General features: G+C 48.2%; 1 protein-coding gene across 1 annotated transcript in view; it reads right to left on the minus strand.

Moving 5' to 3' along the window:
• WTIP (WT1 interacting protein) overlaps positions 1–20402 on the minus strand; it is an 82828-nt gene extending 62426 nt beyond the window's left edge. Inside the window, exon 1 of the mRNA XM_031051874.2 lies at positions 18656–20402. Within this exon, the coding sequence (XP_030907734.2) occupies positions 18656–20126 (1471 nt within the window). The 5' untranslated portion in view covers positions 20127–20402. The remainder of the gene's footprint in view (positions 1–18655) is intronic.
• Between the last annotated feature and the right edge of the window lie 254 nt (positions 20403–20656).

Consider the following 20656-nt stretch of genomic DNA (forward strand, 5'->3'; position numbering starts at 1 on the left):
AAAGACTGAATAAATACACTTTTACAACTCCTATTACTGTACAGAAGATGCTACACATTGTAAACTACTGATGGTTAACTAAGCATTAGCAGGACTTCTGCTAGGTCAGGTATCATCTGTCTGGACTGATTTGACTTTTTGCTGGATCAGGTAACAGTCTGCTCTCAGCAGCTGGCAGGAACTCCATGGTACGTGATCTGTCTGGCTAATATGACAAATGTGAACACACAGTTGATCCTTGTCCAACTGGTATTGAGGAATGATCCAGAAATGCATGAATATCACACTCGGAATCATCTGTCTCCCCTGCTTTGTCCCTGTCTCACTTATCTTGACACAAAGTGGGTACAAAAGGATGGAAAATTAGAAAAAGAAAAAAAAGAGTAGAGCTAATTTTCTCAGATGAAGACGGTGAGAAACAGGTATGGTCACAGCACTCAGTAAGTAGTATGTGTTGACTGTGCTTACACACTCAATCGCAGACTGTTTCCCAGCTAGTAATAAACCATCCTCCAGGTTAATAGGCTGCATGCCTACTTGGGGTTTTGCCAAGCACCTTTTACATTCTCAAGGCCAGACCAACGGTAGAAGTGCCTGGCTGCTCTGCAAAAGCTGAGCACAGAGCTAAAAAAAAGAAGTGCAAGACACTGATGAGTGAGTTATCTCAGGAAGAACATGGCAAAAAAGGCAAGCCCTAACTATAATGGGGTTTTGGCATCATCTGCTCTTTTAGCAACCTGCCCACTGCACCTGCAGCCAAACCCCTGGCCCAAAACCCTCTAGAGGAGAAAACCTGCAGCCACTTAGCTGAAGTGCTAAGCTGCTCCTGTTAAGGAACACATGTCCTTCTATAGCACTTGGCACTGAGATGCAAACAGTGAAATATAGTTTGGCCCCAATGGCTAATGTCAGAGGCTATTTGCTTGAGAGGATAAAAGGATTTATCTTTCAAAATGATCACTTGTGTAGCACTGGTGCCCTGGTGCCTAATAAGTCTGGTCTTCACAGAAGAGATGCTGGCAGCTGCCAGCCAGCCCTCAACACTGTGAGACCCAACCCCATGTCACAGGAGGCCTGTTCCCAAAACCAGCACTAAGTGCATTCTGCAACCCACCCCGCTCACTGTCTCCATGCCAAGATGGCAAGGCACCTTCATTTTAAGCTGAATTTTGGAAGATGGACTCCATTTATTTTGGAGATGGATGACACACCCAAGTCAAAGTGATGAACCAGAAGCGAGATGCTCTTCTCTCCCCTCTCAGCACCCCACCATCACCTCAAGCATCCCACCACTCAGACATCGCTCATTTAGTAACTCGTCAGCGCCACTGCCCCCAGGCATCAGGCAGCAAAGGAGTTGTGGGTAAATTTTTTGCAACACTTACAGAAATATAGCTAAGCACAGCTGTGGAGCAAACCCTCTAGGACAATTCATTAAAAATCTTTCTGGAGGCAGCAAAAAGGAAAATCAAGAACCGCAAAACCAAGGAAACCGTTAGCAGATAGAAAAAGCCACAGGGTTAGGAAGGTGATTTTCCACTTTTTTAGTTACAGTAAATATCTCCAAATAGATGTGATCTTCTGCAATTTATCAGCCAGACCTCCCTTCCTTATTTTGAAAGTTTATACAAAGTGGTGAAAGGTTAGTTAATTTATGTCTTAGGAGACTGACTAAAAATAACAGAAATGTGTAATCTTCTCTTAATTGTAAAGTCAACGCTTAACTGGTATGAGAAGTCTCTATTCATAGCAGCTAAAAGGAGCATTCATTCCTCTTGACATTCCTCTCTTGACAGTCCTCTAAGTTCCTGACGACTGGAAAAAGGGAAATATAACCCCCATTTTCAAGAAGGGGAAAATGGATGACCTGGGGAATTACAGACCAGTCAGTCTCACCTCTGTGCCTGGCAAAATCTGGGAGCAGATTCTCCTGGAAGGCATGCTAGGGCACATGAAAACCAACAAGGCGCTTGATGACAACCAGCATGTCGGTTTATCCACCATTACAGAGCCTGGTGGAAAACCCCATGTGCAACATCAGCGGTAAATTGCCTTCCCTACCACTAAAGCAGTGGTTCAGATTACGATCTTGACAAAAGCAACAGAAGATAATTTATATCTGATTATGGTCTACGTGGTACATGTTTTGTGGCCTTTTAAGTTTGAAAGGGTTCACCTGAGAAGTGGGGGCCAGTGGGGCTCCTATTGGAAAGACTGGCTAAGACCTGAGCTGCCCACAGGCTCACATCACAGCAGCAGCACCTTCCATCTAGGCACTGGTGAGAGCTGGCACCTCTCCCACCCAAGACCTACCTGACAGAAGCTGACACAACTCATTCCAAAGCCTCCAGGCCCTGCAGTCCCCTGTTTACACACAGCTCTTTTGGGCAAGCTGCCCAGACATTGAGAAACCATTCTACAACCTGCAGTGCATGGACAGAGCATGTGGGCAGTTTCCAGGCAGACATCCAGGGCATACATTCCGCTTCGATATTCCCATGATCCCAGACAGATGGGTCTGAACACCAGCTGAAGATGGTGTTGGCTTTCGTTACCACAAGGGCACACTGCCGGCTCAGGTCCAGTAAAACCCTAGAGGGTCTTTCTGCAATGCTGCTTTCCAGGCAGTGAGCCCCCAGCTCAGACCATTTTACAAGGTTGTTGCTCCCCAGGTGCAGGACTTTGTGCTTCCCTTTGTTGAATTTCCTGAGGCTCCTGTTAGCCTGTTTCTCCAGGTCCTGCTGAACGACAACACATCATCCACCTGATCTGCCAGCTACCCCTCCCAGCGTAGTACAATCTGCATAGTTGCTAGATGTGTACTGTTCCATCATCCAGGTCATTACTGAGCAAATTGAACAGTACTGACCCCAGTACTGACTCCTGAAGTGCACCATTCATGACTGGCCTCCAGCTTAACCTCACCCTGCTCATCACAGCTCTGAGTCCGGCAGCTCAACTGCACTTCATCAGTTTGGCTAGAAGGACACTACAGAAAACAGTATCAAAAGCTTTGCTAAAGCCAAGATCAACAACATCCACTGCTCTCCCCTTACTCACCAAGCTTCTTACCACAGAAGAACAACACAGTACCCTGCTCCACATTTTCACTGTTGCTCATACATCTGCAGAAGCACTTCCTGATCTTCACATCTTTCACCAGATAAAAGGCTTCAGGCTAGCCTTGATTCTCCTGACCCCATCCATGCATGCTCAGATATTTATATTCCTGCCAGGTCACCTGGCCTGCTTCCACCTCTTATACATTGACATTTCTTTTTCACTTCTTCCTTTGGAGCTGTTTGCTCATCCATGCAGGGCTCCCGCCACTCATGGTTGAGTTCTTGCACATCAGTATGAACTGTTCCTGAGCCTGGAGACAGCAATCCTTGAAAAACATCAACCAGCTTTCCTGGATCCCTTTTCTCTTCTTCCTATATAAAGTACAGCTACTTTCTAACTCCTTTCACTTAGAAAGGTACAAATTTTTATATGCAATAACTAGTGTCAGGACAGTCCACAGGAATGCTCTCCCCTGTTGTAGGTTCTACTAGAGACTGGACTTCAGTCTTCAAGTAAAGCTTTCCCTAACTAAACTCACAACAAAATGACATGGGTACATAAAGAGCTACCTGTGAATATTTATACCTTCAACTTCTAATTAGAGGTTTGACTCCCCACTGGATTCTCTTCAGACATCCAAATTAGACGCTAAGTGCATTTCTGAGTGACCTTTAATCAAAACATTCAGGATCAGTGTGTAAATCACTCGGGATTTTCCTTCTCACACTAAATCAATGGCAGCATAACCTAATGCAACCATTCCCTCAACTGCAGCAAAAGTCCTTCTGGAACATCTCTTTCATTGTATCCACTAACAAATAAATTTGTAAATATTCCCTAAGAAAAACCCACAATCCATAATACTTCTCTTGAAAACCAGAGAAAAAAATTGGTGCATTTTTTTGTGGGGTGGAGTGTACTGATTTTCCCCCCCCCCAATGTTTTTTTAATTAATAAAGCCTTTGTTTTCACATGAATGCAGCCTCTTCAGTAATTATATTAATGAAAATAAGGGTAGCTTCTATTAAATCAATAAAGAATCTCTCTACTGTGCTGTCTCTGTAAGGTTAAGAGTGAAGTACAGAGTTGGTACTGAGCTGGTGCCTACAAATCCCTTGCTTCTCTTACTGGTATCTTTGAAAGATGAAAGATGGAAGATTTTATCATTTCTGCAGAGGAGCTATTTGTCCATTTCAGAGAGGGGAATCATTGTTTATTCTCAATTAAAACATTCTGTTTCAATCTAGTATCTAGAAAACAAAAATGTTTTCTCCAGTTGTCTTCCATCATAGCCAAAAGAGAGATGGCTCTTCAAGCAAGCAAAAATAAATAACCACTACAGATGTTTGCTCCCCGTTGGTCTTCATCTGATGGGAACCATAGTTTTTATCTTGCAGTGGTATCAATGACTCAGGCTGACAGGAATGGCTCATGCAAGGTTTCTGTCATGGAAAGCACAAGATCTTCCCTTGACACAAAGACTTGCTGTAAAGATGTGCGATATCACTCAGGAGTTTGCCAAGAAACTTGCATCTTAATAATAATAGGCCCCGTTCCTCTACAGTACTGTGTTTAAGGCTTACATCCTGACAAGTATCCCACTCCTTTACCCAAGCATCTGTTGACAGCAGAAGGACCTTCAGCTCAGACCTGAAATACTGGGTGCACCCTGGCCTTCAGCCCCTTCTTCCCCCTGTACAATACTGCCCAGTGCACTGCTTGGTACCATTTCTTTATTACCTAATCCTGGAGCTCTTTAAGAAAAACACAAAATATTGTGTTCCTATTTGGGATCACTGTTCTCCAGTCTCCTGCCTGCACAGAACAACCCCATCTCACCATCCCACCACAGGCTTGAAAACTGTGCCCTGACCCACAGGATAAAAACATACAGCTATTGATTATTAAACTGTCACACTTGACCTTGGAGTTAGTCCTGCTCTGATTTAGACCCCAAGACAACACGAACCCTGTTCTCTTAAGTCAATTGCTTGGTGAGAAGCAGCAAACCATAGTCAAAAAAAAAACCCAAAACCAAACAAACTCAAACTACAATTTGTTCACAGGCTTATTGAATACTTTTCTTTCTTTCTGGCTGGTAACTGTTTTTTTCAGAATGGCAGCATTACAGAAGGAAATGATGTGTGCAGAACTGAGCCTGCACCAGCAGTGTACCCAGGCCCCAGCTGCTGATCCTTCTTCAAAACAGGAATGCCTTCTGTTTAGGGAGATGTTTTCACAAATCACTGCTACATGGGTGTATCTTTCTTGTCTTTAGAAAAGGGAAGACTCCCATCCATCTCACTGCAGTTTGGTTGCAGTCCAAATCCAATGTAAAACATATATAAGCAAAATAAACCTTACAACCTAACATTCTCTCTAAATGCCCCTATAACTTGTTCCTGTGCTCAAAATGAAAACAGCTGAAATTAAAAACAAAGTGATTTTATAGCTACTTTCAGCTCAGCCCTGACACTGGCAGTTCTGCAAACAATGCCTTGAATGGCAAAAGCCTAGAAAAGTGCATGTGTTAACTCACAGGCATAAGCTTCACCATAAAGGTGAAATAACATTTCTTAAAATTTAGGCACAAATATTGCCACATACATGCTGAAAAACCTCTGCAGCAGCCCCCTCTCTAGTTCTGAATCAAAGTCCTCTCTTGTGTTTTAAACATTGGTTAGGAACATGAATTTAAAACCTCTGCAAACGCACATGCTGGTGAGTGGGCAGATCATCCTCACTCCAGCCACACAGGCCGGGTGAGTAGGAGGAAAAGATATTCGGACATGGAAGAGAAAAATTCTTCTATCAGCTGTTACCCTGACGTCTGTGCTTTCAGGTCCTGCTAATGTGAGTGCATGGTTGCATGCTCTTAGCAGCACCCTAGAACCTACCCTCACCCCTTTAGCGCTGCTGCCGCCGACCTCCAATTCCCATGGGTGGGATTCAGCTCCATGCTGAAAGCCCCCAGGCACAACACACAACACTGCTGGGAGACAGGGGAGACAGGTCTGCTTCCATCCAGGCACAGTGGCATTCAGCAGCTCCTCTGTCATCCCACCTGCAGAGCAGGGCTAGAAATTCTCCACGCAGGCACACTGTGCTGACCAACCTATTTGGAAATGAAAAAGCTCCAAGCCAATACTCATTATTCATGGGGTACTTTGTCAGAAAAAAATTAAAGACCCCAGACCTTGCAATGCACCCTTTCTCTGACCTTGCAACAGCCTGTCCTGGCTTCAGCAGTAGCAGTCATTTTTTCTCCTTGGTAGCTGGTGCAGTGCTGTGTTTTGGCTTTCGGGCTGAGAACAGTTGCTGATAGCAAGCATGTTTGTAGTTTCTGCTCAAATGTTTGGTTTGTCCAAGGACATTCTGAGCTCATGCTCTGCCAGGGAGGAGGGGAAGGCCGGGAGGAAGGAGAGACAGGACACCTGACCCAGGCTAGCCAAAGAGGTATTCCATACCATAGCACGTCATGTCCAGAATGTAACTGAGAGTTACTGGGAAGGGCGAGAACTTGGGGGGTTGAAGGAGGTATCAGTCGGTGCTCAGTCAGGCAGGGTGGGGTGAGTTATGGGTTGGCGGCTGGTGAGATGTTGTATTCTCTTCACTTGTTATTTCCTTTATCATTATTATTAGTGGTAGCAGTAGTAATTTGTGTTATACCTTAGTTATCAAAATGTTCTTATCTCAACCCAATGGGAGCTACGTTCTTCTGATTCTCCTTCCAAAACTCTCTCCAGGAGTTGGGGGAGCAAGGGGGGGAGCGAGTGCACAAGCTCTGTGCAGCTTGGGTTAAACTAAGACACAGCCTAAGACCACGGTTCCCAATTCTGCCAGTCTTTAACCAAGCAAAACAACCCAGTGACTTGAAAGGAAGTTCTGCCCACAGAGGAGTCCAGGATTCAGCCTTAAGCTCAGGAGCTAGGATGTTCTGTGGCATTTTTCTCTTTCATGAGCCTTAGAAATAAATTAGACACAAGTGACCCAGCCAAAGCCAAGCCATTGCTGCAGCCAGGTGGGTCTGAGCTGCCCCCATCTCCCTTCCCAACACCCCATGGGGAAGCAGGCAAAGCCCTGAAATGTGGGGAACAGAGACAACAGCAGGGAAAGGCAGAGCTTCACACACTTGGCACACAGGAAACTGATTTGCAAGTCTGCACTTGGAGCATCTTCAAAGTATCTTCTTTGTGAATAAATGCAGATCAGCCTGCAGGGATCACCTCTTTCTGGGCTGGTTCTTCACCCAACCTGAATTCCTCCCAGGTGTGGAGCAGGAGCTGGGAAAGCCTTTTCCGAAAAGAGTAACAGCAGTTTGCTCTTACACAGCATTCAAGACTGTTTCAGCCTAACCCAAGCTGCCCCTTTTCCCTTTTTTTAGTATGTCGGGTGGTTTCTTGGTTTTGTTTTTTTAAGAGCATGGTCTGGCACTCTTGAGTCACTGCACCCCACATAAGGGCTCTTTGAAGCTCCAGGGCAATGTGGGATTTGGTGAGTGAATTGCCACATCTCCACTTTGCCAGAAACTACAGCAAGAGGCAAACCTTGCCTTGTGCCTATCCTTGCTGCATTCAAAGCTCCAAGCCCAAACCTGCAGTGGATTTGGGGTTTTCTGCTTTCTCTGAACTGGGCAGTGACCTGCTCTGCATGTGCTGTGTGTGTTGCTATCAGGAAGCCCTGAACCACTCTCCAAAACCAGGTAACACCTCCCAGCACAGCCACTCTCACCAACCTCACACTGGAATATCTCCCTCAAAACTAAGATACAGATAAAGGACTGGGAGGGTCTCTTTCCTGGCAAAGCAAAACAGAAAGCTTTCTTCTAATTACCTGTAACACAGCATCTGGATCAACACCTGATGGACACTAACATTTTAGTAAAAACCATTAAGTATCAATAAGCAGGACCTTTTTTGTTGCTGAAAAAAAAAAAGGCATCAAAAAGAACAAAGGGGCAACAGTACCTGGAGACCCCAGCTTTCATTCACAGCATCAAGGAGCTCTCTGTAATTACCTGCAAATCAGAGGCAATGGTGTCACACTGAATCACCCATGTTCCTCTGCTCTGTACAACCTCTCCCAGTTTAGGCTGTGATATTTTTATTATCATTTATTAGAAGTAATTGTTCTGAACACAAGAAAACAAGGAGAGGAAAAGCAGGAGGATGCAGAACTCCACTTCTAGACACTACCTGTACCACACCCTACCAAAATCACACACAGAGAAAAGTCAGGTTCAGTTTCTGGATCTAGTCTCTTCTCACTGGCATTTCAATGCCCCAAGATGGTGGGATCCCAGCTTTTGCTTTCCTAGGATTCACACACATCTTCCATAAACCTGTCTCCTGCAAGCAAGCAGAGTAACTTGGGAACACAGTGGCAATAGCTGGCTTTGTACAAGCTGAGAGAGGTCAGCAAGATTTAACAGCACATTATAATCCTCTTTCACACCATTAACTCCACCTGCTCTTTGTTACTTACTTCATAATTGGCTGGAATCTGGTGTCTATCTGTCAAGGTACTAAGCTCCCAGGGTCACTTTTGCAGCCACAGCTCAAAGCAACTATATACTCAACAGCTCTACAGTGGATATATCCTGGGAGGTGCAGAGGCAGCCTGGCAGGCCAGGCAGAGAAACATGGCAAGGGTAAAACACAGCCATGAATTCACTTACTCCCTGGTCTCTGTAGTGTAATAAGAACAACTGGAGATGACTACAAGCTGTCAAAACCAAGTCAAACATGCCCCCGTGACCTAGCCAGGCCTGTCATGAATGAGAGGGGTCTGGATTTATCAGATAAGTGTTCCATTTTCTAAATAAAAATGTACTTAGTTAATACCCTGCATGGATTTCATTGTGAGATGCCTTGAGAGGGTTTCCTTCCCGAGTTAAGCCCCTAAGGTCTGAGCATGTGTTGCAGGGGTTTTCCCAGAGCAAGTGCATCACTTGCTGTGAACCACTACTGCCTTCCAGGGCTGTACCGCAGAGGCTCAGCCTTGCTCTAGCCAGAAACAGGTTCAACAAGCGAACCCACTCTTCCTAAAAGACTTACACTTCAGAAAATTACATGCTTATTTCTCAAACCAGCTCAAAATCTGGACACTAACATGTTGTTGTGCAGCTCTGTTTTCTATTGAGTGTTTAGATCTAGGAACGTGGCTTTGATTAAAAGTGGGCAACCCACCAATTGCAGAGAATTTTCACATAACAGCTTGGCAGAGAGCGTGCTGCAATAGTTATCAGCCATTCATCAGAACCTGTGCCTTGTCCCTTGAGGAATTGCCCGTTTCCCCCATCTACACCTGAGAATTGAGACGCTCAAGGTTAACAGCATGGCAACTGCTGCAACACAAAGAGGAACACTGAGAGTGCCAATATTTTACCAATTACAGCTCTTTCTGCTGTCTGGTATAAACAGTTGTTTCATCTCAGCTGATGCTGGACTCCAAAATCTTTTGCTTCTTCTACCTTTTTCATTACTACTTTTTTAAAAATCAACATTGTCTTTGAACTAGCTTAGTTATGGAGAATTGGAAAGAGTGCCTGGTGAGAAAGTCCACAAAGACCCTGGGTCTGATCCTGCTGTGTTTCATGTTGATGGCAAGAACAGGTAGAGCAGCAGACAGCAGCACATGGCCTGGTCAGCATGCTTTTTGAGCAAAGGAAACCATGGACAGTGGCAAAATCTACTCACTATCCCCTCAGAACCATTTCCCTAGTGATTACTTCCTAGTCATTCATCACCAGGCCCAAACAAATGGATTTAGTAGGAATTTCACACTAGGAAAAAAAGACATTAAAATTGTTCAAACATTACCAAGGCAGTGTCACTTCCACAAGGCCAGGAAACTGAATCAAGCAAACAGCAGCAGATTTTTCAGCCATCTCAATTCAGTCAGGTCAGTGCTTGATGTATTACAGTAACAACCAACCACACTTCTCTCTCCCTATCTCATTAGATATCTTTTCCTAACAAAGGTTTCCAACCGGCTACATCCTGCTCCCTGAAACCCCATGGGCTGGTACTGCCAGCACACTGTGAACACTGGGGGAGACTTAGAAAGCACAGCAGGATCCCTCAGCTTCCAGCCCCAGGGCTTTACTCATGGGATCCCAGGTCCCCGTACCACATACACTTGGGGACAAGCCTGCAGCACAGGAGAAAGATTTATGCAATGACCACGAGAACAAAAGGGTATTTCCCATGCCTGGGAGAGACCACAGGGTCTCCACAGACCACAGGAAACACGACCCAAGTGAGCTGCAGCATCTGAATGTGTACAAGTGTCAAACTGCATTTAGGAATTGCTTTTCTCTTTATTTTAAGTTTGAAATTTTCCAATTTTTTCAAGCGGCCACATTAAAAGGGAAACAACATCTTGTTTTCATTTTCCAGAAGTTCTGTGGTGTCACAAGTGAAACAATTCACCAATTAAATTAATGTTTGGATGGCCAGGAAAGCATCTGAGAGTCCCCAGAAATTCTTCCACAGTAGCCACGTACTCTTCACAAAAGCTATAAACATGTTCTGAACAGAAACATGACTTATTCAGCCAGACATGACCTTTTATAACCTATAAAATGCCTCCTCGTGGTCCACTTGATCCACTCCCTAACTATTTCATGCCAATATGTGGTATTAATATTCTTTGTGTTTACATGCCGCCTTCCCTGTACTTTTCCTGACACAAATACACACATTAACCCTCACAGCAACCCTGATGCATTTCAGTGCTCCTGCCTGCAATTAGAGACTTCAGAATCAACCATCTCCCCCAGATCTAGTGTTTGGTATTGGTGATGTTATTCCAACCCACTCAAATCCCTCTTCAAAGTCATTTGACTTCTCATCCCTGACACTTGAAGGAATTCAGTTCTGTCAGGTACCCGAGCTCCCAAGACCTCATCTCACACATGCCTGTAACATACAAGCATCATGCAGCACCCATCAGCAGATCCCATGCCAGCCCAACCGCAGTGGGCAGCCCCTTTCAAATCAGACCAATATCCCCCCTTTCTCCAACCATGCAGTAGCTGCCACTGCTGCCCCCTAATTTCAGGCACAGGGAGGGTTGGGACTTGCATCTTGGTTGGGTTACAATGGCTGACTGAGTTGCTCTTGTCAGCACACGTGCACCACCACAGCCCCAGCAATACAGAATAGAGGTTTGAGCCCAACTGCCTGCAGGTTTTCGTGCAAACCTGCCAAGAGGAGCTTTTTCAGCATCTCAAATTTGGAAACAGATGTCACTAGCAATAAATCCTGACCCCCAGCTAAGTCCCCCTGTGTAAGCCCTTACATGTTTTATACTCACAGTAGTTCTCAGCTGAGCATTAAACGAGTGTTTGTGCGCTGGGATGCTGGGTTTTTTTCCCTTAATGAGTCATAGCCCTTTTTCTTAAAAGTTTGCTGGAACACATAAATGTGACATTACAGATTTAGTAAAACTGCTCCAAAAAACCAAAGAATGAAGTTGCAGATGATGTGAAATATTCCAGCTGGAAGAGACACACAACTTGCTTGGCCGTTTTCTTGTGCTCCTTGTATCACAGCACAGTAATAAACACGGCTGTGCTGACTGGGAATTAAAAACACCACAGTAAGTTCAATAGAAACAGGTAACACATACCACACAACAGAAATATCTGTTCCAATATAGAAAAGAAGGGCAAAATCTACTTCCAGAGACAGCATCCACACAGGCACAGTGAAAAATCATGTAAACGTCCAGCCAAATACTGGCATTTACTGGTCAGTTGTTAGCACATCTGCTAATTTTGTTAAGATCTGAAGGCTGGTCCTTCCTGCTACCAAATAAGCCAACAGGAATCCTGCTGCGAGCCATTGGATCTGTCACGCCCCTGGAGCATCTCCAAGCAATGCCACATCAGAGCCCCAGGCACCTCCATCCTGTCAGGACTTGATCTTTTCATGCAGTTGAATGTAGCCCTCCAAAACAAGCCTTTTTAAGCTCATTAATAAAGTTTACAGATACCATGCACATTCCCACATTTCTTCCTTTTTGCTGCTTAAATTGTGCTTTAAAATAAAGTATGTTACCAGCTCTGTCAGAGAAGAGGAACTTTGTCCAGGAGGGACATAAAAATCAAATGGCACATCATACTCTAAGAGACACCTAGTTTCTCCAGCCTACAACTAATTCTGAATGCAGAACCACTGTGCTCAGGTAGGCTGCAGGACAAAGCAGAGACTTTAAGAGACCACAGGAGCAGCTGTACCTCCTCTTCCACCAGAGAGGTAGGGGACCCAGGTAGCAGGCTCTCACAGGATCCCAACACCTTCACCCCAATGACAGTGATTTCATAGAATCCCAGACTGGTTTGGGTTGGAAGGTACCTTAAAGCTCATCCAGTTCCTACCCCCTGCTGCAGGCAGCATAACCTTCCACTAGATCAGGTTGACCTAAACCCCATCCAGCCTGGCCCTGCACACTGTCAAGGATGGGGCAGCTGCAGCTTATCTGGGCAAGCTGTTCCAATGGCCTTCCCTGCGAGTTCCAGTGCCTCAGCACTGGAACACAGTGTAAGAACTTCTTCCTTTATCTAATCTAGATGTACCTTCTGCAATTGTTTCAGTTTTAGTAGAACTGTTCGACTTACCACTGCTGGGTTTATTTTTTGTTTCCTTTCCACTGCTGAATAAGCCTTGGAAACATCTGGAAATTACTGTGCCAGATTTTTTCCCCCATTTTTTAATAATCATTTTAGTATTTGGCAAATACTTTTGCTTTGAGAAGGCTTTCTAAGCATCCACACAGCTATAACAGAGACATCTACATCCTAATTTATTAACTGTGGATATTAAGGATTTCAGTCTACACCAGTATCTTCGCTGCTGCCATCAAGCCATCAGCAAGAGCACATGAAATTACATTTCACATGTGTAAATGATATAAAAGCGATAGAACTTCAGGGGAATTTTCCACTATGAAACATCAACTTTAATCATGTTGTAACTGCAGCTACTTTGACAGTTACCTGTTCCTTCACAACAGCATCATGTTCCTACTCCACAACCTACAGCAGCCACAGAATTCATTAAACTATTTACTCCCAATTCACACTCCACTGTGTATGAACTTCCAGTGCATGATTTAACACCAAACTGGGACATTTGCGCCCACAGATCTTTGTGGAAGATGAGGCACAGAGGGCATGTGAACAGCTGACAATACAAGCTGAACTGCTGGAGAAGGATTTTTGTGCTTTTAATCTCACTTAGGAGGTCTCCTTGACCACCCTAAGGCTGCATACCTGATAGGGTTTTTTGGGCACAGGGAAGGGTGTAAAAAAAAGCCTGATGTTACTTCCGGGAATTTGAGAGCTTTTACTTGGGGAATGCAATACAGACCTGGCTTGAAGCTTGTGACAGAGCCCTAAGAAACCCTGAACAGAAATAATGAATTGCTCAGTGTTTCAGGCAGCAGCCCCTTGGGTCTGCTATCAGCAGGCCCATAGCATGCTCCAAACCAAACTGCAACATGGGCTCCACTTAGCCTTTGCAAACCAGTAGTATCCTTTCCACAAAGATACAGACTCTCTGAAACAGGCAAAAAGAAAGTTCCTTTTCCGTGTGCAGTTTGCATATAACAATCCCCTCAAGAGCCACCACCCACGATGTTCACAGGGATACACACAGTATGTTACCTGTATTTTCATGGAAATAGAAAGATCTAATATTTCACAAAGAAAGCTTAAAACACTTGAGCAAATACATCAAGAGTTCTGGTCACCAACTGCAAGCTCGCCTAAATTCCATTCAGATTTTCAAATCTCATCTTTAAACAATGCAGCTTCTAGGGACTTACCAACTTTGCATGTGCAAGCGAGATCAAAATTAAGACAGACATCTCCCCATCCACCAACCTGTACACACAAAAATTAACTCACAAGAATAGTGTACAGCCCAAAAACCAATGCAGATTTGCATGGATGACTATATACATAAAGGACAAAAAGGTCCTGGATGGGTCTAGGAATCTATTCCTTCCCTTCACCCTACTTACCAAGCCAGAGGCTTTTCATCAGGATGTTACCAGAAGCATTTCCTGGTGGTGCTCTAAAAAAACTCTGTGCTGGTACTGCTGGGTGGCTTTTCTGGAAAGATCCAGGAGCTCTCAAAAGGCAAGCCAACTTGCTAGGATAACAGCAGATTTTTGATAGACAGGTGACTATAGTTATTAACAGGATCCAGACTTTGCATCTCATTCCAAGACATAACTCACTCCTGATTCGCTTGGTAAACCTTCTGCATGGTTTGAGAAAGGAGCTGTTTCCCTCAGGATAGAGAAGGGTCATAGAAAGGCATAAAGTAACAAAGGTGACAGCTCTCTGCAAAGGAATCACTTGTTTCTCACTACCACATGTAGTATGAACTTGCTGTATCCTGATGTGGGAGGTAAAGGGGTGAGGTGACCACAAAGTGGGGAGGAAGGCACTTGATGTGCAGAGGGGGAGAAGAGCACCTTCACAAAGGGCACTGCATGGGGGTACCGAAAGATGCCAGCAAGACTGCAGACTTGCTTGTCTCTCTAGGCTTTGCACAAGCAGGAAACGAGCCACACTTTCCCTGCCTCATTTTCTCACAGTGCATTTTCCATCCCCTCTTTACTTCCAGACAGTGAGACAATCCATTAACTTCTTGCACTGGATCCCCCACCCTGACCATGATGAGCAGACAGCCCTTGTTGGACGACGGCTGCAGCACAGCAGGAGTTGCCAGGAGCACACGATAGCTGCCTGCACCCCTCCATCAGCTTTCCTTCTATTCCTGACAACAGGCCAGCACAGCCACAGGACATAGAGATCTTGTTCAAAAGCAACAGCCAAATCAGCCTGACTGTTCAACACGATGACATTTCCCTGCCCAACAGATGACAAGCTGTAGGTTTACAGTCAGTTCCACAAGGACTGCTTGATGTGGATAACCATGCCAAAAGCCAGTTTTTTGCCTTAAACTGCCTCTTTTAACATACAGACGGACTGAAGAATTCTGCAGAGAAAATAGGATTTAAGAGAGTGCCTGAGCTGATGACTTTCCAACACACACAAATATCCTCTTGACACCTCAGGATGCACATTCAGTTCAAAGTACCCCTGAAACAACTTTGGCAATTCACCTCATCACATACAAACACTCAGCTGAGAGTAGTTATGAAAGCAAGTGAAAATACTCTTCTATTACCTCTCTTCTCAGCATCTGCCACTACACCAAGCACATTACTAAGCTGTCAGTATCTAGACAGGGGACAAGCAGGAGGTCTCAGAGGGTGGAGGATGAAGCAGTTTGGGCTGGGGCTGCATAGGAAGCAGCCACAAGCTTTACCCAATCCAGCTGTAGGCTGCTGCCAAAGGAAGTCTCAGCTTCTCTGAGCCCTTTCTTTGCACCCTCTCCCTCGGGTCAGCTCAGACACCTCATCGACAGGGATGAATTGGAGCAGCTCACCAATCGAGCCCGGGACAACCCTCCCTCTCCCCTTCCTCCCCTGCAGGCTCCATATTCTGCAAGATCAGTGCGCCCATGTGGCTGCAACGTGCTGGCGAGAGCACTTGGAAGTGGCAGGGCGCTACCCTGCAGCTGTGCAACTGGGGTTAGGGCAGATGCAGAGCGCTCCTTTGCGGCGCTGTCATCTTCAGTCAGACTAAACCAACTGCGGAAGGGCGTTTTCCTCCTCACTACAGATGTGCTGAAGCCTGCCGGAAGAGAGCGGAGGATGGAGAAGGTGAGGCAACAAGGCAAAGCACCCGGCACAGCACTGCTCACAGCCGTTCATACCAGCATGGGTAGAGGCAGCTGTCAGTCCCTCAGACCTGCTAGTTTGCACACTCTTCAATGCTCAAACCCTACACATGCCCTCCATTGCCTGTTTATTTGCCCCAGACTGCAGGCTCCTACTGAAGCAGAGCAGTGAGATGTGTGAGAGCAGCCAGGGACTGCCAGACTCCCCAGGTTAGGGAACACTCAAACTAAGCCACAAACAGAATGAGGACAGGGTATAGTGCTCCTCCTCCCGTTAGTCACTTGACCTCAGTTTCAAAGACACTGCCCAAATTTTCAATTAATTTTCAATTCCTCACCCCCTTTTGTTTTTTGGGGGGAGAGTGGGTATGAATGGGAGGAGGCAACAGGGGAAACAGGGGGGAACACTGAGATTACCAGTGTCCTCATAGAAGCATTTACTCACCAGATAATTGAGCTCATCTAATTAAGGAGTATTAAACCATCTCATTTTTAAGGAGTATTAAACCATCCCCTCTGTTCCCTCTATCTTGTTAAACTCCAGGCTCAACACTTAGGCCCTCCATGTGCATCACAGAACACTTCACTACTGCCTACAGGGCATGCCAGACACCAGCACCAAGGGAGTGAACATGTAAGCAAAGGCTTCAGCTGCAGTATGTGTGAACTGCTACATCAACCAATGCATTTCTCCTTGCTCCCTTTCATTAGCATTGTATGACCATTCCAGGTACAGACATCTCCCTGTCCTGTTATCACTTTCCTTGTCTTTGACCCATCAGCCTGCAGTCATTCCTGCCAGCCCTCATGTTCTTGCTCAGCTGAAGCTCAGCATTCACCTGCATGTGTGATCTGAACTAAAAAAGCACGATCAAGCCCACCAGGGTTTATCAAAACCTCAACAACTCATACAAACCAACATTCTCCTTTAAAGAACCCCAGTTTTTTTGGGTTTCAGCTGCTTCTAGAGTATGAGTCACAGTGGCAGTCTTTGTGCTGCTACAACAAATATCCACAGAGCAGCTGGTACACATGCTCCCTAGGCATAAAGGCACAAGCTTACTGCTGATCCTCCACAGGACACATCTGCCGACATTCACAGCATGCTGCAACATGTTACTAGAGAATATACCTACAAGTAGTGCCACTTAAAACTGGCAAATTCTTACAAATTAGGAAAAAACCCACCCACAACAGATTACCCAGGGCTGCTCCTGGAGTTGCTGATCATACATGCAGCTCCCCAACCACTGAAAACCCCACTCAGAGCCTCAGGACAAGCTTGTTTCTTACTCTGAATATGTCTATTTCTCAATCTCCAATGCATACCACAGAAACTGAAGGCAGCATTTCCTGCACTCAGTGAGCATGTTAACTGAGCCCTCCCATTCAGCTCCTGCACAGACAGAAGCAAACTCTTACTGTCCTCAGCCTCTGAGGAGCACCATGCCAGGTTCCAGACCCTGCAAAAGATGCCATGGACAACCATTGGCTTTCTTACCACTCCCACAAGGGATGAAGGGAGGCAGAAGGTACTGTGCTCAGTTTCCCTTGGGCACAACAGCTTGTAGAAATGCTGCTGCTGCAGTTCACAGAAAGGTTTTTCCTAGTAGGAGAGGGTACTGCTCTGTTAGCTACCTCCAGGTCTGTCTCACTACGAGCCTCTTGCAGATGCTTGCAAGGAGCCCTGTAACTCTACCTTTCCATGCAGAGTGCAGTAATGCCATGCCAAAACCAGTCTGAATCCTTGTGTTTAAATTGGCAACTAAGGCAATGCATGACTCCATCCTCAGCAAGGCTCGTATCACATGCCACTAAGAAGCAGCGGCCTCATGCAAAGGCAGCGCATAAAGGCAGAGATAAGTGTCCCCTCAAAGGCCACAGATGGTGGCTGGGTCACCCACAGACCCTCTTCTTCTGAGGCTTCTTTATCCCACCTCTGCTGGGAGCTCTTGCAGCCCTAAACAACAGCCCTCATCCCATGATCAAGGTGTGAACAACCTGCTCCCGAGGACTGTCCATGTCCTGCAGTCACCCAGCCCATCTGCAGCCCACAGCGCAGTATTTCCATACTCCAGGATCATCTTTCAAAGGCATCTTGCCCTTTTCCAGCCAGTACAAAACAAGAAAAACAAGGGAACTTAATCCTAACTAGTGTGACTAACAAAATGCATTCACTCATTTCAAGAAGTTACTTTTGCTCTATGAAGAAGCAACAACAGTTCAGAGATGACCAACGGGCTTGCTTAACCTCAGCAGGGACAGAGGGCTGTCCCTTCCCCAGACTCGCAGCCCTGGGAAGATGCTGACCCATGACAGCCTTTCAAGTTCTCAAGGGCAGAAACAAAGCCAGGATTCCACTCTTACTCCAAACTAACACACGGTAGTGAACGAGGCACTAAAAGTTACTTCACCAGCCACACTCATGTCTGTAAGGGTTATCACACAATGGCTGAGAGGACGATGTCAAACGCCACAGCCTCAGGGGTGTCGGAAGTTATCAGTAAGCTCAAGAGCAAGAGAAACACACGAAAGCCACTGCAAGTACAAACAGCTCCTGTAACACCTCAGACAAGCCTCCCATTCGCAAGTGGAAGGGAAAGCACCACATGTCCCGGCATTTTCTGCCCAGTCTGTGAAGACTAGATAGAAAACAAGATCACATACCCGGAACGAGCTACGGTGCAAGTCCTTCCGACACCAGCTGGACAGTTAGAACTGCGGCGATACGGGCCTCCAGCAGGTGCCTGGCCAGGAGCAAGTCCGGGCATCACACGCGGCCCCGCACCCCGCCGCCCCCCAGCCCCTCACTGCCTTTCCTCACTCACCAAAGTACTCCTTCTTCATGTGCATCTCCAGCTCCTTCTCCAGCTCCAGCGTCAGCGCCTCTAGCCGCCTCTCCGCCTGGCTGGGGCCGCTCTCCCGGCACGGCGTCACCTGGTAGGGGAGCTTGAATTTGGGTGCCGAAACGGAGCCTTTGGTCGGGCTGTAGGCGTAGGGGAGCCCGGCCTCGGGGACAGCGGCCGGGTGGTGCTGGTCATGCCGCGGCGGGGACTGGGCATGGATCTTGTGGTAGACATCCCCCAGCTCCGGCGCGGCGCCGTCCTCCTGCAGGCCAGGTCCCAGCAGTGAGGAGCGGGGAGAGGGCAGCTGCAGCTCTGGGTAGGCGCTCATGGAGCCACGGGAGCTCCGCGAGCTCTGGCTGGAGATGCTGGAGCGGGGACTCACCACGGTGGCGCCCGCCGCGACGCGGACCTCGGGGCCGCAGAGGCTGGTGCGGGGACTGGCCAAGACGAAGCCAGTGCTGCCCGCAGCCTCCGGCTCGGCGCTGCTGCTCGGCGGGCCATATCTAGAGTCCGAGTAGCTGGAGCGAGGGCTGGTGGTGCAAGAGTACTGGCTGGCGGTGCTGGAACGGGGGCTGGCGTGGCGCTGGTCGTAGCCCATGCTGATGCCACTGGTGCGGTTGCTGCTGGGCTTGCTGCCGCCGCCGCCGTCGTAACTGGTGAGACTGGCGCGGGGGCTGGAGTGCTTACTGGTGTCGCTGGCCGTGCTGGCGTAGCTGGAGCGCGGGCTGAGCGCGGCCCCGTCGTACTGCACCAGGCTGGCGCGGGGGCTGCCGTACTTCTCTTGGCCGGGCACCACCAGGCTGGACCGCGGGCTGGAGAACTTCTCGTAGGGTAGCGCGGCCGCACCGCCCAGGCTGGAGCGCGGGCTGGAGAACTTGCCGTGCTCGGCGACGGGGCCCGGGGAGGAGGCGGCCAGGCTGGCCCGCGGGCTGGCCGCACCGTACCTGCCGTCCGGGCCGGGCACCCGCCCTCCGCCCTTGGCCACGTAGCCGCTCTCATAGGCGCTGCCCGCGACATAGCGGTAGCCCTCGGCCGAGTAGCGCTTGCCCTTGTCGGCGAAGCCGCTGTAGCAGGGCAGCGCCACCTCCGAGCGGGTGCACAGCCCCTCCTCGCAGCACAGCGGCCCCGCGCCCGGCGGTGGTTCGGCGGCGCGGCCGTTGGCGGCGCGGAGCGGGACGCCCGGCGCCGCGGGCGGGTAGACTTTGCCGCAGGGGGCGGCGGCGGGGAAGGCTTCGGCGGGCGGCGGCACGGCGGTGCCGTTCATCTTCCGGCCCCGCTGCTCTCCCGTCATGTGGGCGGCAATGACCCGCTTGGTCTCCTCCAGGTCGTGGTGCAGCACCATGTCCCGGCGATCACCCCGGCCGTACGGACCCTCTGGGCAGGGTTCGTAGAGGGACAGATCCTCCATGTACTTGGTAGCCTTCAGTGCCATATCCTCCACGTACTTCTCCATGCTCGGCCGGTGCCCGGTGGCGGGGCGGGAGAGGCACGGCGAACTCTGTGAAAGCACAGCCCGGAGCAGAGAAATAAAAAAAAAAAAGCCAAACCCTCCAGAAATCACCACAAAACCAAAGGAAAAAACACCCCAAAAGCAAGCCCCTTCCTGCAGTCCTGGCAGGGAAGTGCCGGGGACGCGGCTCCCTGGCCGGGGGGCTGCGAGGCGGCGGCCAGGCGAGGAGGCAGTCACGTCGCCGGCATCCCCGGCTCGGTGCAGCCCGGCTGCCCGGCGGAGCGCGGCGAGCGGAGATGAGGAGCCCCTGTGTCACTTTCCAGCCTTAAATAAGTTGCTCGGTCCAGTCAATGGCGCGCTGCGCGGAGGAATTTGTGCTCGGCGGCTCCCTGCCCCCGCCGCCTCCGGCGGGCCGCCTCGCGGAGGGGCCGCGTTCCGGCCGGCACCCCTGGGGCGGGGGGCGATAGGCGGCGACCGGCACGAAGGGGCTTTGCGGCCCGGCGAACGGAGCGCAGGACGCGGCGAGGCAGGGA

Source organism: Melopsittacus undulatus, chromosome Z (assembly GCF_012275295.1).
Source record: "Melopsittacus undulatus isolate bMelUnd1 chromosome Z, bMelUnd1.mat.Z, whole genome shotgun sequence".
Taxonomy (NCBI): Eukaryota; Metazoa; Chordata; class Aves; order Psittaciformes; family Psittaculidae; genus Melopsittacus; species Melopsittacus undulatus.